Source organism: Asparagus officinalis, chromosome 4 (genome assembly GCF_001876935.1).
Source record: "Asparagus officinalis chromosome 4, Aspof.V1, whole genome shotgun sequence".
Classification (NCBI taxonomy): Eukaryota; Viridiplantae; Streptophyta; class Magnoliopsida; order Asparagales; family Asparagaceae; genus Asparagus; species Asparagus officinalis.
The window spans coordinates 12836610-12854221 of record NC_033797.1 but is presented as its reverse complement, the minus strand read 5'-3'; the positions used below and the strand labels follow the sequence as shown (position 1 = coordinate 12854221).

The 17612-nt window shown below is 36.8% G+C and overlaps 1 protein-coding gene across 1 annotated transcript; it reads right to left on the bottom strand.

Annotated features, from left to right (window-relative positions):
* Positions 9760 to 17390, bottom strand: LOC109836659 (putative ABC transporter C family member 15). Its single transcript, XM_020404633.1, has 10 exons — positions 16266 to 17390; positions 14765 to 16191; positions 13708 to 13794; positions 13023 to 13625; positions 12345 to 12509; positions 11961 to 12255; positions 11018 to 11538; positions 10883 to 10946; positions 10304 to 10543; positions 9760 to 10194 (listed from the first exon to the last, which is right to left on the bottom strand). The coding sequence occupies exons 1-10, from the start codon at positions 17074 to 17076 to the stop codon at positions 10067 to 10069; spliced, it is 4341 nt and encodes a 1446-aa protein (XP_020260222.1). The 5' UTR covers positions 17077 to 17390; the 3' UTR covers positions 9760 to 10066.

Genomic DNA, 17612 nt, shown 5'->3' with positions numbered 1-17612 from the left:
ATTGCAAGAATTAAATGCAAGAAAATAAATCTACTCTATAAGCATGAAATAAATCTAAGGCAAGAGGGTTCTAGCCTCTTGGCTATTTAACAAGAAAAATAAAATCTAATTACAAGCATGAAAATAAATCAACTAATAAGCAATAAAAAAGAAATAAAAGAGAAAAAGGAAAGAAATGCAAACCTTCAAATTTCATCTTCATCTTCATCATCCAACAAAGAGAAGAAGAGAAAAATTTAAAGTGGTGAAAAAATTATTATTATTAATTGCAACTAAAGTTACAATTTTTGGAAGGCCTTCTCAATTAAGAGTAGCCCTCCTCTCCAAAAGGAGTTTACAAAATTTTCACACCTCTAACCCCTCACTCTCTACCCCTATTTATAGTAATCTTCAATGAATATGAGCCATTGGATTTGTCTTGAGCCCCAAGCAACAATCTCCACCATTGAATTTGCTTTTTGTTCTTCTCTACCATAAGAGGCCCAATTGATTTATCAAAATCCAATTACAAAAACCAAGTCCGGTCCAATTTTGAAAATCTGCAACAAAGCCAAATGTGGCCCACTTTTATTTTCAAAACAAAGCATTTTTTTGAGGTCCGGCCCATGTGTTGGAGTTTCAGCAACTTGTGATCTTTTAAAATGCAAATGGCTAAACAAATATATCCGGCCCATTTGATTCAACTCTCAACAAATCCGGTCCATATGCCCAAGTCCACATTTCATTTTGCTTTTGAAATCAAAAGCCAAGTCTTCAAAAAGTTGTCCGGTCCAATAAGCAATCCGGCCCCAAATGGAAATTTCCATTTGATTTTCACTAACAACAACTGCAGCAAGTCTCAAAGCCTACTTGTGTTAAAATCCACATTTTTACATTCAAGTCCCTTTCATTCCAACTTTTGCATAAATAAAATTCAAGAATAAAAGAAAATGCAAGAAATTAAAGATGGTGGATTCAATTATAGATATGGGTAATCTACAATTGAACCCACTTCTTAGAAAATGGTGATTCCCTAGAGGGTTCTAGCCTAAAGGCGAATCAAACAAAATAAAAATAAACAAAAAGAAAAACTAAACCCAAGAGGGTTCTAGCCTCAAGGTGAATAGTATAAGAAATTAAAATCTAACTACAAAATAAAGTGCAAAATCTAAACTACAAAATAAAATTGCAAGAATTAAATGCAAGAAATTAAATCTATTCTATAAGCATGAAATAAATCTAAGGCAAGAGGGTTCTAGCCTCTTGGCTATTTAACAAGAAAATAAAATCTAAACTACAAGCATAGAAATAAATCTACACTAATAAGCAATAAAAAGGAAATAAAAGAGAAAAAGGAAAGAAAATGCAAACCTCTAAATAATTCTTCATCTCCATCTTCATCATCCAACAAAGAGAAGAAATATTTAAAGTGGTGAAAAAATTATTATTATTAATTGCAACAAAAAGTTACAATTTTGGAAGGCCTTCTCAATTAAGAGTAGCCCTCCTCTCCAAAAGGAGTTACAAAAATTTTCACACCTCTAACCCCTCACTCTCTACCCCTATTTATAGTAAACATCAGTGAATGAGAGCCATTGGATCAAACTTGAGCCCCAAGACAAGCAAAATCAGCCATTGACGCGCGCTACAGTAATCTGGTATCGATGCAGGCATCGATGTAGGTATCGATGCCAGCATCGATGCCCACATCGATGCCGACATCGATGCCCACTATTTTCAAATTCTGATTTCACGGATAGCTTCGTCTCGTCGAGATAGGCGATTTTCATATATTATATGTTAAATTCCGCCTTCCGGATTAGGAGATATCGTCGTTTCTTTGTGGCCAACCATTTTGAATATGATTTCTTTTCATATTGGATTTTTGATTTTCTCCGGCTTCTACAGGCTACACGACTTCATTCTGGGCTTTTGGATAATTTGGAAATTGATTTTCCAATGTGCTTCTTTGCTTCATTTCTTCATTTAATCAATGGGTTTTTGTTGAGAGATGAGAGTTTGAGATTTATTCTTCATTAACCTGCAATTAAAAGATAAAAATAATTATTAGTGGTATATTTATTCATATAAAATAGATAATGAGGGTATAAAATTGTAATAAAATGTGATTATCAAATACCCCCACACCTAAACTTTTGCTAGTCCTCTAGCAAAGAAAATAAAAAGAAAATCCTAACTCACTTTCGCAGGAATCGCGGTTGTATTTAGCGCATACAACAAGCCTTTAAACCCCTAGGTTACCCTAGTGGACGAGTTGTAGTCTCGTGAGGGTTTGCAGTGAATATACCCACAAAATTCGGTCAACTTGCCAAATTAAAGAAGTCAGTAAATAACTAAATTCACTTGATAACTTTTAGATAATCTAATTGGAGCCAGTTATCACTCAAGAAAACATTTTTATATATAACTCTAAGGTATATTTTTAAGAAAATCTTCTCATTGTAGCAATACAAAACCAAGCCAAACTTAGAAATTTAATTTAAAAGTTTTGAAAAGAACATGCTAACTCTTTGTTTTAAATAATTTTCAAGTTGCTTGATTTAAAATATTTTCCAAGACCATATATACAACTATAAAACATTTATTTATTTTTTTTATTTTTATTATTATTATTATTTTTTTAACTCTTTCATCCTTGGTGATTTTTTTTTCTACTTTAACGGGCTTTCTAAGTGACCATTTAACGAGTTTTGGGCCAATGGATCCCAACCCAATTGGGCTTAGGTCATTAAGTATGTGAATACTCCTTGGGCTTAATTACTCGGTCAGCTTAGGCTTAATAAGATAGAATCACCTTGAATTAAAGAGTTTTTTTTTTCTTTTTGGTGCCCATTTTTCGCACTCTTCTTTTGTAATTTTTTTTTGTATATGTATATATATTTTGAAAATATGTAAATCAAGACACTTTGAAAAATTATTTTCAACTCTAAGTTAAGCATGCAAAAATTTCATTATTTTAAATAAAAGTCCAAGTTAAGGCTTAAGTAAAGTATACTACTTTGAAAATTATTTCTTAAGAAATTTATTTAGAGTTATCATAAAAAGTGAACTTAAGTAAATAACCAACTAGGGATTAGAAAATTTTAAATTTATCAAATAAATCAATTATTACATAACTCTATTAATTTGGCAAGTGACGATATTTTTATAATTTTTTTAAAAAGAAAAAGGGGGGGAAATGTAACTAAGAATGTAAAATAAAGAGAAAAAATAACTAATTCCCACATCCACACCTAAATTTTTCATTGTCCTTACTCAATGCAAACTCTATGATGCTTAAAGCAGATAAGAAGTGAAGCACTTACATTTGGTCGTTTGATAAAAATCTGCAATTACCTTTGGTCTGAGGAGGATGAAAACAACAATTTATTCTTCTTCTTTTTTTTTTCTTCTTTTTTTCTCTTTTCTTTTTTTTTCTTTTTTTTCTTTTCATTTTTTTCTCTTTTTTTTTTAAACTGAACAAGAAACTCTCACATGAGAGAAGAATAAATTCTTTTTATTATTCTGAAATAAACAAAATAAACAATGTAGAATGAAATGTTCAGCATGAAGAGTTCTTGTTCTACATTGAATCCTACCTTACTGTTAAAAATTCTTCCCCGGATTTTAAACAAATTCAGAATGATATAATCAATAATGTGAATTTCCAAGCATTTCAAGGTGTTCAATAATTCTTGCAACAAAGTAAGGTAGGTATTATTGGTGTCATGCATTTTGTATTTCTTAATGAACTTAGACTCTTGTACTGTGAAGTTTTGTTTTCCAACAACCAATTCTTCTGTGAAGTTCTGAAAATCCAAGAATCTAAGTTCATCAAGAAAGAGTTCTTCAAAATTTAATTCAAAGCAGCAAATGTTTAACACAGTTTTATTATTCTCAAGGACCTGATCTGCTTTTTCTAAAAATTCTAACTCTTCATCAAAAATTTCCTCAAAACTTAAATCAGACTCTTCTTCTTCTTCTTCTGATCTTTCCTGAATGTAGTTTATTTCTAGAGGCTGATTATTTGGTTGGTCCCCTAGATTAAAAATATTGAGATCAGCAGTCAAATTCCCAAAGGACAGTTTTATTTGACCAGTTCTACAGTTAATGAGAGCATTAGAAGTGGCTAAGAACGGTCGTCCTAAGATGACAGGTGTCTGTCCTTTGGGATTGGAAACAGGCTGTGTTTCCAAGACTACAAAATCTACTGGAAAAATAAAATCTCCAACCTTAATCAGAACATCCTCTAACTCACCCATAGGGACCTTGACAGATCTATCAGCCAACTGTAAGGTGCATTTGGTTGGGTTCAGTACACCTAGACCCAATTGCTGATAGACTGAATATGGAAGCAAATTGACACTGGCCCCTAAGTCTAAAAGCGCCTTATCAATGTGAGTATTACCAATGATACATGAAATGATGGGGGAACCTGGATCTTTACGTTTCAAAGGTATGGGATTTGACAGCATTTCACTGATATTGGCGGCTAAAAAGACTTTCTTTGGAACATTTATTCTCCTCTTCTTAGTGCATAATTCTTTTAAAAATTTAGCATAAGATGGAATTTGTTCAATTACATCTAAGAGAGGAATGTTGACCTTAACCTGCTTGAATGTCTCTAGGATTTTCTCCTCCTGAGGAGAGTGTTTCCTAGACCTGAGTCTATCTGGAAAGGGAGCAACCGGTCTAAATCTATCAAAAGCAGGCTCAGGTTCGGGTTCAGGTTCTTGGTCATCTGAGGGGAGTGATTGTTGAATAGATTCATCAGAAGGAGAAGGAGAAGGAATTTGTACAGGATCAAGAGTTTGACTTGGAGGAGTTCTCACTTGATTATCGACCTGTCTACCTGACCGAAGTGAATGGATTGCATTCACTTGAGCTTCATAGGATGAACTGCATCCTGTGTTATTAGGGTTGACCACGGGTTGACTCGGAAATTTTCCTTTCTCTCTTTCACTCACGGCACTAGCTAGTTGACCAAGTTGGGATTCTAATCTAGCTATAGCTTGAGTGTTGGAGTTGAGCATTTGTCCGGTTGATTGCATGAAGGAATTCAACGTGCTAGATGTTTGAGTCAACATATTCGTGGTTTGAGTAGAGGCCTTAATTATGGTTTCTAAACCCCTTTCCAAGACATTGAGACGTTTATCCTGATCTGGATTGTGAGGAGTCTGAATTACAGCTTGATGAAGAGGAGACTGATTTTGATACGGCAGATTGGGTTGTTGAAATTGTGAATGAGAATTGAATGGAACTGTGTTTCCCCTAGGAAAATGTTGGGTCGAAGCGGGAGTGAAATTTTGAGTTCCGGGAGAATTTCCTAGATTCCATGCAAAGTTGGGATGATTTCTCCAACCTGGATTGTAGGTTGGAGAAAATGGATCATTTCTAGGGTGCTGGAATGCAGCGTTCATCTGTTCTAATGAATGATTGTTTCCTAAGAGAGGGCATTCCTCTGAAACGTGGGTAGGAGACTGACAATTATGACATCCTGGGAAAGAAACATGATTGAGTTGAGCTGGAGCTCGTTCCTTAATTTCTAAGGCTTCTAACCTCCGCAGAATTGTCGCCATCTTCGCTTCAGAAGCAATGTTTGACTCCAAGGAAAGACCACTAGACTTAGAATGGGGAACTGATGAAACCCTGTCATCGCACTGTTCCCATTGCATTGTTTTTTCAGAAAGACTCTCCAAAAACTCCCAAGCTTCATCAGCATTTTTCCTCATAAAATCCCCGTGGCACATTGATTCTAAGGAAGTTTTTGCAGAATAATCTAATCCCTCATAAATTATTTGGCACAATCGCCATTTCTCTAAACCGTGATGAGGACATTGGATGAGAAGATCTAGTCCTCCTCTCCAAAAGGAGTTACAAAAATTTTCACACCTCTAACCCCTCACTCTCTACCCCTATTTATAGTAAACATCAGTGAATGAGAGCCATTGGATTGAAATCTTATCCAAAACCAACAATTTTCAGCCATTAAACTGTAACAAACCGCCCAGGGTATCGATGCAGGCATTGATGTAGGCATCGATGCCTGTGTCGATGTGAAGTCATCCAGATTTCATCTACGGCCGAAATTGCATTCTTGGGGCTCAAGTTTGATCCCATCGATGCGGGCATCGATGCCTCCCCTTCTGCTTTTGCTGTCCGCAGATTCTTCTTGTTGTTTGCTTTGGGGCTTTGGACATTGGGCTTTTCTTGGACTCTTGGGCTTGGGCTTTGATTTATTTCTTCATTTAAATACTTGAAAGAATTCATTGGGCTTCATGGCTTCATTTTTCAATAAATCACGGGCTTTTGTTGAGAGATGAGAGTTTGAGATTTATTCTTCATTAACCTGCAATTTAAAGATAAAAAAAATTATTAGTGCTATATTTATTTATATAAAATAGATAATGAGGGTATAAAATTGTAATAAAATGTGATTATCAGTTTAATTAATTATTCATGTCGACAAGATGTCCACTCACAATTCTTCAGTTTAAAAAAAAAGTATAGCTCTTTATAGTAAAATGTGACACCTTATCATGAAAATATAGCTCTTTATAACTATATTATAACTTTTTATTGATAAAGTATAGCTCTTTATGGCCTCTGGAATTCTGAAACTTAGTGGAATAAATCATATCAGTTTTTTTCTGAGCAATGTAAATGTGTAATGATGTATACAATGTGTTATTTAATCAGTTATTCATGTCAACAAGAGATCCACTCTCAATTTTTTTAGTTTTTGGAAAAGGATAGCTCTTTATTTTTCACATAAATAGCTATATATTTCTCATAAAAAAACTATATTTTGTCCATAAAGAACTACGTTTTTCATTAAAGAGCTATACTTCTCAAACAAGGAGCTAAAATAAATCATAAGAGCTACAATATATCATAAAGAGTTATAGCCCTTTCAGAACAACATATAACTCGTTATGAGATCTATATCATTCATAAAACTCCATTGGCGATTGACGGCTTGCTATATAATCTTTTCAAAAGATACAAATCGACAAAAAAACTTTTTAAAGCATTTAGTCAAACATGTAATATGCATAAAATAAATTCTATTTAATACACATAATCCTATTAGATATTACAAATCAACTAAAAATCTTTTTGAAGCATTTTATCAAACACACAATATACAAAAAACTTTGTCCATATATTTTTAACATTCCAAGCCTTAAATCCAAAGTCTAATTCTATCCAACATATAAGTAATTTTGTGACTGTAGGCAAATGTGGTGGAGCTGATCTTTAAGCGAGGACTTCGTTGAACGGTTGAAGTCAACATACATGATGGGAGAGAGTTGGTTGGAGCAGTCAGCAACCAACAACAAGCTTTGGAGTGCTTGAGTTTGTTGGCCAAAGAGTGGAGGGAAAGCTGGTGGACTTGATGTCGCGAGCGAGCTTCATGTTGAAGTCTTTTAAGGAGGAAGCGGATGAGTGGTAGGAAGAAGAACATAAAGGTCAATTAGGAGGAGGAAATGGATTTAAAGGGTAAGTTGGGGGGTAGAGGAGGAGACCAATTAATGAGATGATGAAAAGTTGTCTGGAAGAGGGGTAGAGAGTAGAAGAGAGAATGAAGAAGAGGTTAATAAGGGGATATTGAATTTTTAATATGTATATAATGTATATTTATATGTATTATGAAGACTTGGGTTTAAAAATAAGTGATCTTTGTATTTTTAGGTTTCAGAGGTATTTTATAAGTATATGAGTTTAAAAACAAGTTAGAGTAAAACTTTAGGGTAAAAGACAAAAACCCCTACTTAAAAATATAATCCACCTACCTTATAACCATTTATTGATTTTGACCGTATTACAGTGCAATGGGTTATAATACACAATAACAAACATGCTCTAAATTGGGCCCAAGCCAGGCTCATTTGCAGCCCATGGGCCATGTATATAACGAGACTTTTGGCACCGAAATCTTCTTGTATTCAAAGTAATCCTGATTAAAAAACAGGAAAGAAAAAAAAAAAACCAGTTTAAGAGAAGGGCAAGAAGAGAAAGGAAGCTCTTTGTTGTACATTCCCAGTTGAGCTTGCCTTCTCACTGAGATGGCTTAATTCTGAGGTAACACACCGTGCCCACCAAGTGTTTGATCCTTTGCCTCAATGAACATGCTTTCTGCAAATTCAAAATTGAACCACCATGCCGTCATCTTTCTTTTGAAATTTGATGACGGGGTTACCAAGAAAATAGGGATGGAGGTTTTTTTTTCTTTTTTTCTTCTTTTCTTCTTTTTTTGGGGTCAATTTTGCCTAGGGGGAGAGATACGCAGAGCACGGTGCGAGAAAATTCACACAGAATAATTCCCTGAGGTAATGCCATTTGTGAACCAGTTCTTTGCTGGTTCAAAACAAGAGGTTTGTACTTGCATAACATTTTCAAGCTTCGAGTTTATGATGTGTTGTTATCTCATTCATCCCCGCATCGTAATAAAAGAGACCTGTATCATATTATGCTCGATCCACTGGATGATCCACACTTGGAAATCAGTTCAGTTAGAGAGTACTTTTCCGTGGTGCACGGTACAATATTTACAACCTCTGTATTCTTGACCCTTTGGGTCATTTATACGATGAGGATCTGTTGAATGATTTGTAGACACAACATCGCGTGATTTTAAAGAATGTTGCTAACAAAATTACTCCCGGTTTTTCTAAGGATACATTGTACCTCCCTATTGATATATTGTGGTATGCGTCGGATTTTCATTTAGTAAACCTTTGTGGATATTTTGTCACGTTAGCCAATTAGCCCATACCAATGCATTTACTATCGGAGCTACAAATAGGAACATTTGCATCTGACTCGCCTCTGGATCGTCCTTTACTATTCTTTGGATTATACATTCTTATGGATTTAGTTTCCGTCCTTCGTTGTTTAATGGAAACAGGTGAACGTACTGCAATTTTCGTGGAAAGAGAATAAAGTGCGAAAGAAAGAAATAACCAATTGGAGAAGAACACATCAAAGTCACAGCAAATAATAAAGCGATGAACTGCAGAGAAACAGATACCTTATCCAGTTTTTTTAAGGAATACAAACAAGCGGAAAATAACAGAATAAAGTACATAAAACCTGTCTATGAACAAACAAAGGAATCCATGTTGGACAGTATTATCCCAATGTTTTGGAGAATATGTGCTGATACAACTCACGCTATGTCCTAAAGTTTGTCCTGTATTCTACAGGTGTTGGATCCTGACCTGACCTTATTAAATTGTCATCATTCATCTTTACTTTCGATGATTTCATATTATTTCCTTCTTTTTAAATATGAAATTGGCAGTTATTGAATTGTCAGGGTATCATAAATTTCTACATGAGAGTTTCCATATTTTCTATATTACGTGAGAATTATAGATACATTTTACAGCTAGCATATCCTGCAGATAACACCCCAAGTAAAATGATCACATATGTTCATAGTTTCAACTGTGGTAAGTTTTGGTTAATAAACTTGGACATGTCGAGATAATCTTTTGCTGTCTTTAGGGTGAACCATGTGTGAGGTCTAAAAATTGTTGGATATGTACGGGCTGAAGGAATCAATTACGACTGGGAGAATGCTTCCCTCCAAGAAGATTAGTACTAGAAATGCTGTTAAATTTTAACTGGGATGGACATAATCATGATTGATTTTCCTTCTAAATTAGCTTCCCTCCGCAACCTCTTTAGATGCAAGAACAATTCACATATCATATCCACTAAAAAACTCCCTCATCAGAAATGCCATGCTACCCTGTCACCAGATAATGTTTGACAATTTAAGTCACTTTTCTCATAGGAACACTAAATAGAAACATGAAAATAAAACTTTCTGTACTTCTGCGTCAGTAAATCGTACATTAACTATATCAACCCATTTAGAAGCATCTTTATCTGTAAACTATCTTTTCCTGCTGTCTTGATCCTCTCTCTACCTGTTAATCTATATCCTAGTATAATTTCTATGGTAGGTTAGTTTTTTGTCCTGCCGGTAACAAAGTTGTATTCTGCAACTGCCTTTGACATTAGTGAACTGCACATCGAGAACATGAAGGGCTCCATGATGATCCTATGGCGACCGTCATTTTAAATAGAGCTCTGAGTCGTGGTTATTCCTAGACCTCGACAAGAATTCCATCACCAACTTTGAGAAAGCTGATGTTTTGTCTCGGAGAAGATCGCCTGGAGGACTGAACTCCAAAATTTTTCCTGCACCAACCGAGAAGAGTTTTATTGTAGAATTTATATTGGTTTCTACACCTATCCAAATCTTTTGGAAATTGCATTTGTCAAACATGTAGATATATACATTGCATACCTTCATCAAGTACCAGAACCAGGTCGCTGTCAATGACTGTTGGTATTCTGTGAGCAACGGTGATCACAGTGCAGTTGTTGGCTTCTGCTCTTATTGTCTTTTGGATAAAATTATCTGTTCCAGTGTCTACCGAAGCTGTAGCCTCATCCATGACTAGGATTCTCCGCTTCTTAAGCAGTACCCTGGCTAAGCAAACAAGCTGCCTCTGTCCCACGCTCCAATTCTCTCCGTCTTCCGCAACTGCATCATAGTAAAAATGTCATTTCAAACATCTCGTGCCCCGAGAGAAACCCTTAAAAATATTGAAGATAAATTGATCTGCATCATAGTAGTAATGTCATTTCAAACATCTTGTGCCCTGAGAGAAAGCCTTAAAATATTGAAGATAAATTGATCTTTTTCTTTCTTTTGAGTTTTACAGTGTGATTCTTGACATTTTTTAACATACTATGTGTAGGTCATTTATTCTTAAGATGCCGATACTGTAAGTTATAGTGGTACTATAATTTCCCCTTGTAGTGGTACTATAATATCCCCTTGTATAAATAATATACTCCAGATATAGCTAGTTCCTAGTACCTGGTGCATCAAGTAGCCTCTGATCTTGTTTAACTATCTCCAGAAGCTGGCACTTATATAGGGCCTGCAAGCTCTCTAAGTTAATAAAACTCATACATCAATAAACAAACTAAAAAAAAGGAGCAAAAATGTTACCTCCCATATTTCTGAATCCGAATGCTCCTGTAGAGGATCCAGATTAGTCCTCACTGTTCCTTGAAAAAGTGTTGGCTCTTGAGGTATGATGCTTAATCTAGACCTCAAATCATGTAGACCCATCTGACAAATATCAGCTCCATCGATCATTATCCTCCCTGCTGAGGGTTCTACTACTCTAAACAGAGCTTGAATAAGAGTGGACTTCCCACTCCCTGTCCTTCCTACAATACCGATTTTCTTTTCTCCTGGTAAAGTGCAGCTAATTCCTTTGAGAACCAGAGGGCGTCCTGGATTGTACCGGACATACAAATTGTCAATCTCAACGGTTCCACACCTTGGCCAGTCTTTTTCTGGCCTGCAGTTCTGAATGACCAATGGAGCCTCACTTGATATATTGGAGAACTGAAGAACCCTTTCTACGGATATCATCTTGTTCTCGACATTACATAGGTTCCATATAACCCAAGCCTGCAGTACATTCAGATTGAGACCGTAGGTTGCAGCGAGCCCTGCAAGGCCTGGATGGCAAGTTATGCTAGTCAGTGCTTCTGAAATCTTGGACTATACTATAAGAACTTTTAGTTTAGGGTTTTCTGTACATATACCCCTTAAATCGTGTGCATTTACCAAACTACCCTCCAAATTGTACCCCCAAAATATTGTCTTTGGGGAAAAAAAGAACCCCTAATCAATAAACCATCAACTTTGACAGGGGTTAATTTGTAACTAAAATGTAAAAATATCAACAAAAGATGCAAACTTTTGCTCATATATTCAACAAAATTGATGATTTATTGATTTGGGGGGTTTTTTTCCCCTTCCAAAATTGATGATTTGGAGTAGTTCTGCGAATATTGAGTTTTAGGGGGTAGTTCTGTAAATACACATGTTTCAAGGGGATTATATGCAAAAAGCCCTTTAGTTAAAAAAGAGAGCTTACTGGGATCAATAGCATTCCTTGGCATGGTTACCAATATAATCAGTACTAGGAAGAACACCAGGTTAAAGAGGAAATTGATGCGAACACATAACCACTCCATGGTTGCGGAATTATGAAATGTGATGCGAGAGTAGTCATCGATCAGAGCCAAGTTTCTCACTGAGAAGCGTTCTTCCTGACCGAAGCAGCGGATGGTTGAAGCTCCAGCTATGGACTCCGAGAAATGGTGAAGAATTGGAGCTTTTCTAATTCCAACCATTCTTGCTAATTCCCTTGCAGAACTGATGTAGTAATTCTGTGACAAAGTTATGATCTTTGAGAGTTCATTTCTAGGAAACCAAGAAATTATGAATATAATTACGGAATATGTGTTAGTTGACTTGCCTGATACCAGAAGGAGATTGCAAGTACGATGACGAAGAGAACTAATACTGGCCATCCAACTTGAGACATTAGAGCTATGATGCATAGGAGCTGAATAAGCGCGAACACTAATCCCGCTACTCTATATGGAATGTCTGTGTCAAGCGTGCTTTGATCTGTGGAAGACTGAAGGGGGGAAAAGTTAAGACATTATGTCTCTATTCATGAAGCTCTTTCACATAGACCTGAACACCCTCATCTACACTAGCGGTTGACACTTCCTCGTACTTGTGTCTTTTACAAGAACTAAATTCTTATGACAATTACTATACATGATCAAAATACTATAACAAGTCAATTTGAGAGTATCAACTAGAAAGGAGCAGGAAAGTATGAATACCTGTATGTTTCTCTATTTTATTTACTTTTACATGTACTTTTGTGTTTAAACAATCTAGGGTATAAAAGGTTATTAGTCTTTAAGTCTCTAAGGGAATGGAGCAGACGCACACAATCACAGAGAAATCAAACACAACTGAGACAATCATTTTTCTACTGATCTGGTAACTTCTCTCACGCTTAAAGATTTTATGACAGACAATACACAGAACGATCCCACTGCCCCAAAACCACAAGGATTATTATTGTCGAATGGAAGGAAGATGCATACGAGCTTTCTGGAAAGAGAGAAAAACTTACCCTATTAAGTATTTGGCTGGAAGGCGTGGAGTCAAAGAAGAAGATCGGAGCTCGGAAAATCTTTGTCATCATGCCATGGAAGAGGCGCTGAGCTGTCTCAATGGCGACTGTCGTTAGCAAAATTGCCCGCCCCAAAACAAACAACGAGCTAGCCACTGACAACAGAACAAACACCCCAATCAGTTTCTTTCTACTGATGAACTCTTCTTTATCAGTTGCCCATGCAATCCAAAAATTGCTTCCCATTTGTAGTCCTTGGAATAAAACGTGGCATAAAAGTATTACTGGCACGAGAGCTCCCTTATATGCTGAAGTCACGAAAGTCCGATAAACATCCCATTTCACTCTTCCAGATTCCCGTTCCTCTTCATATGCTTTCTCTGGGGCTTCAGAGTTTCGGATTTGATAATTTGTTTTAATTTCTTGTACATCTGTTTGCTTTTCCTTATTTTGTGTGCATGTTGATGGGTTATGCTCATTCGGTGGAGTTACATGGCTCAGTGACTGGTTATGTGCATTAATTTGTCGTACAAGCTCCCCATTACTATCTGCAATTAGGTCCTCATACTTTCCTGATTGAACAATTTTCCCCTTATGCATTACCTGTGAAATCGAGCATTAATTATATAATGTACTATTTGTTCGCATTAGCTGATTTCTGAAATCCCAGGAAAGAGGGGGTTACCAAAATGAGATCTGCAGCATTCAGAAATTCCAGTTGATGGGTAACATAGATGACAGTCTTAGAAGACAAGAGCCGCATTAGACACTCCTGCACATTTATCATCCTTTTATAGTAAGAAGCGTTATATTATATGTATGTATACCTAAAAACTTGGTGAGCTTCATGTTATAGCGAAAACAATTACAGTTATTCTGGTTTTGACATATAAACTGTCAAATTTCTAATAGTATTTCATACTGTATTTATTCTGTATGTAGACAAAGTATACACACACACATTTATCATCCATATCTAGTCAGAATATCTACGTGTACAAATTACCTTTTGTCCTTGACTGCATATACAAAGTTGTCAAATTTCTATTAGTATTTCATACTGTATTTATTCCGTATGTAGACAAAGTATACACACACACATTTATCATCCATATCTAGTCAGAATATCTACGTGTACAAATTATCTTTTGTCCTTGACTGCATATACAAAGTATATAAACCAAAAAACTTAGTAGACTTCATCTTGTAGTGAGAACAGTCATAATAACCTGGTTTTGATTTAGTGTTTATTTCAGTTAATATATTTAATACTGTATCCATTCTGTATATAGGCATTTTAAATATGCTACAATTTGATCTAACTACATCACAGATTTCTAAGAGGCTAAGTATGCATGTGCAAGTGTAACATGTTTTACCCAATATAGTATTTGGTCCGAGATGGTGTATTTCTTTCTGCTGTGTGATATGTGGGGTATGTTCTGATAAATTAATGTAAGGGACAGTGTTGCAGTATATAGGGGTGCTCTATATGAAATATTCCATTGGAGAAAACTAGCATAATTAAGGACAATAAGATATATCCTAAGTTTGAATTGTGTGGGACCTGTGATTGGCCACCAAATTCCTTGGATATCAAATTTACTTGCTTGTTGGTCCTTTGTCCACGTGATCATGTAAAAAGCAATAAGACAAGGTAAAACTTTTTAACCCAAAATTTAGGAGAAAGATGCATATGAAAAGACAAAAACATGTGATCAAGTAATTGAAGTTGCAGATACCTTGAAGAGATGTGCTGCAGTGTGAGCATCAACCGCACTGAAGGGATCATCAAGCAAGTAAACATCTGAATTACTGTAAACTGCTCTTGCAAGCTGAATCCTTTGCTTCTGCCCTCCACTTAGATTCATTCCCCTTTCTCCTACTAGACTCATGTCTCCATCAATCCAAAGCCCAATATCTCTTTCCAAAGCACAACCCTGTATTACTTCCTCATACACTTTGTTGTCCATCTCCTTCCCAAATAACACATTCTCTCGAATAGTTCCTGTCTGAATCCAAGCACTCTGAGGAACGTACGCTTTCGATCCAAACACTTTAGTCTGTCGACCAGACATCTTCGGTATCTCTCCGAGTATGCTGCAAAGAAAGCTAGATTTGCCTGCACCAATTGATCCACAAACCGCGACTTTCTGTCCTCTTTTGATCTTTATCTTCTTATCAATCATCAGTACTGATTTTCTCAGACTTGAGTCAGGTTCCCACGTGTAGTTCCCTGGCTCAATATCCACTGCTACATCTGATAATCCTGTAGTGAATGTAGGCAAAGGATTTTTCTTCTGCTCGTCTCTGATGAATTCTTGGATTCGGTCTAGTGATACTTTCGTCTGAGTTATCATTGATATGAGCTCAGGGAGATTGTAGATAGGCTCTTGCAGGATTCTAAACGTCGCTAGAGCGGAAAGAACCCTGCCAGGAGTCAATGGCACCTTCACTAGAATACAAACCCCAAAGGCTACGACTGATACTAAAGTGGGAGATGCCCAGAAGAGAAAGGCAATGGCCGAGCAAGTGTAAAGATATCGCTTAAGCCATCGCCTCTCTACATCTCTGAGTGCAAAGAGCTTGTCTAAGTACGCAGTCTCCCAAGAGTGCAGCTTTAGGATTCTCATACATTTCAATGTCTCTGCTGTGGCTTTAATCCTCGAATCCTTCGCTTCCATGATTTTAGAATGCAGCTTTTCCTGAGAATTGGCCAGTGGTGTATTGCTCACCATCACTATAACTGTAGTGAGGAAAGCGGATATGGATGCAGTGAATCCCAGATTCCTGTTGAGAATGAACAGAGCTAGAAAGACTTGAAGTGGGAGCAACCAGATCCCATGGATGTACCAGAAAAAATCTCCGACCCTTTCAACATCAAGGTCAAGGAAATTGATGATCTTTCCACTGATTGTGTTTGAATACTTTATCGCGAGAGATTTGTTGTAGATAGAAACCATTAATGATGCTCTGACACGAACGCCAATTTGGCTTGCACCGAAGTACCATTGCCTCTGAGACAGCGACTCCGCCATTTTGCCAAAGAAGAACAGCAATGCAAGGGAGTAGCCATGGCCATGGCCGAGCTTTGAGTCCTCACCAGATAGAAAGTTGACGAAGTTTGCAATCAGGAAAGGACCGAGATACGATGACAGTGTGTTGATGCCTGTAGTGTTGAGGATTTGTCAGATACAAGCAAATCATGAGAAAATTAGAGAGAAAATGCGAAGATCCTCATACCTGCAAAAACTGCATTGATGCCTAGAGGTCCCCAAACTGCACTGATGATCGCTCTAAGCAGTGGTGAGAACTCGGGCTTTTGTTTCTCGAGCGACTCTTGCAGCGATGAATATGAAACTTCTGCAGTTTCGGATTTAGGCACTGAGGGGATATGTTGAAGTTCTAGCCTCTGAGCCCGGCCTTTTCTGAAAACAGGGTTCAGCCATTGGAAGGTGAGCTTACTCCATAAACCTGCAGTCGAAAAATCATCCTCTTCTTCTTTCTTCACCAACAAAGGCTGTTCAAGCTCCTGAAAATTTCTTGATGAATTCATAGAAACTGAACTGAAACAGAGGAAAATTGTGAAGGGGACGCAAATCAAGTCGGCAACCGAAGAATCTGGCAAAAAACTAGGCAATGCAGCGAGCCCAAGATGTCTGATGAAGGAGAAGGACAACAAAGATAACTGCATGAGTCCAGAGAAAACCCAGCAAGAGACAAGAACAAAAGGCCAACTGCTGCTGCCTCTCAAAACTTTTCCTTTGCAGTAAAAAGCAAAAACTGTTACAATAATCCATGACCCAGCTTGAGAAAAACACCCCAGAGAGATTAACCTCAGCCTCAAAACCTCATAACCAACAAAACCGAGATAGATTGAAGAGTTTAACAGGCTAAATAAAGTTATAATCTCAGCAATGACTGTAAATTTCCTATCTCTAAACACTCTCCTCTCTTGACACTCCACCCTCCTCAACCTCAAGAACTCTATCAAAATCCAAGATACCAAGAAAAAGAAGGCAAATAGAGGAGGATACTGTAAAATTATCTCCATTGAAGATAATGGGCACTGTTATATTCAACCAAAAACTTTGATCAATGCTTTGTATAGAGCTCTTCTTGTTGGAATATATGAGAAAGGGGCACGTGGGTATTGGCACTTTGAACTTGTGTATTTAATTGTGTAGCAAGCTCTTCGAGGATCAGAACAAAGAGCAGCAGATCCAAAATACTACAATGTCTTCATCCATGTCTTCATGGAGAGAAAACAGAGAGCCATGTGGGCTCACGGATGAGGACTAGGACTTGAGGAGAGGAAAACTGCAGGGATCTGCAAATTTTTGATTTTTTTTGTTTTGGGGCCATGAACAAAAGGAGAGTGGGGGGTTTATAAAGATTCTGTGCATTGAGTTGGAGGGTTCCCTATATATTGAGAATAATAGGCTAAATGCCCATATTGGTATTTTAATTCCACCCTATTTACCAAGAAGGTATTTTAATTAGCCAAACCTGCTTTAAGGCATTTTAATTGATTCAACTTACCAACAATGCCATTTTTCTCGTCGGCGACTAGTTTTCCGGCGAGAGCTC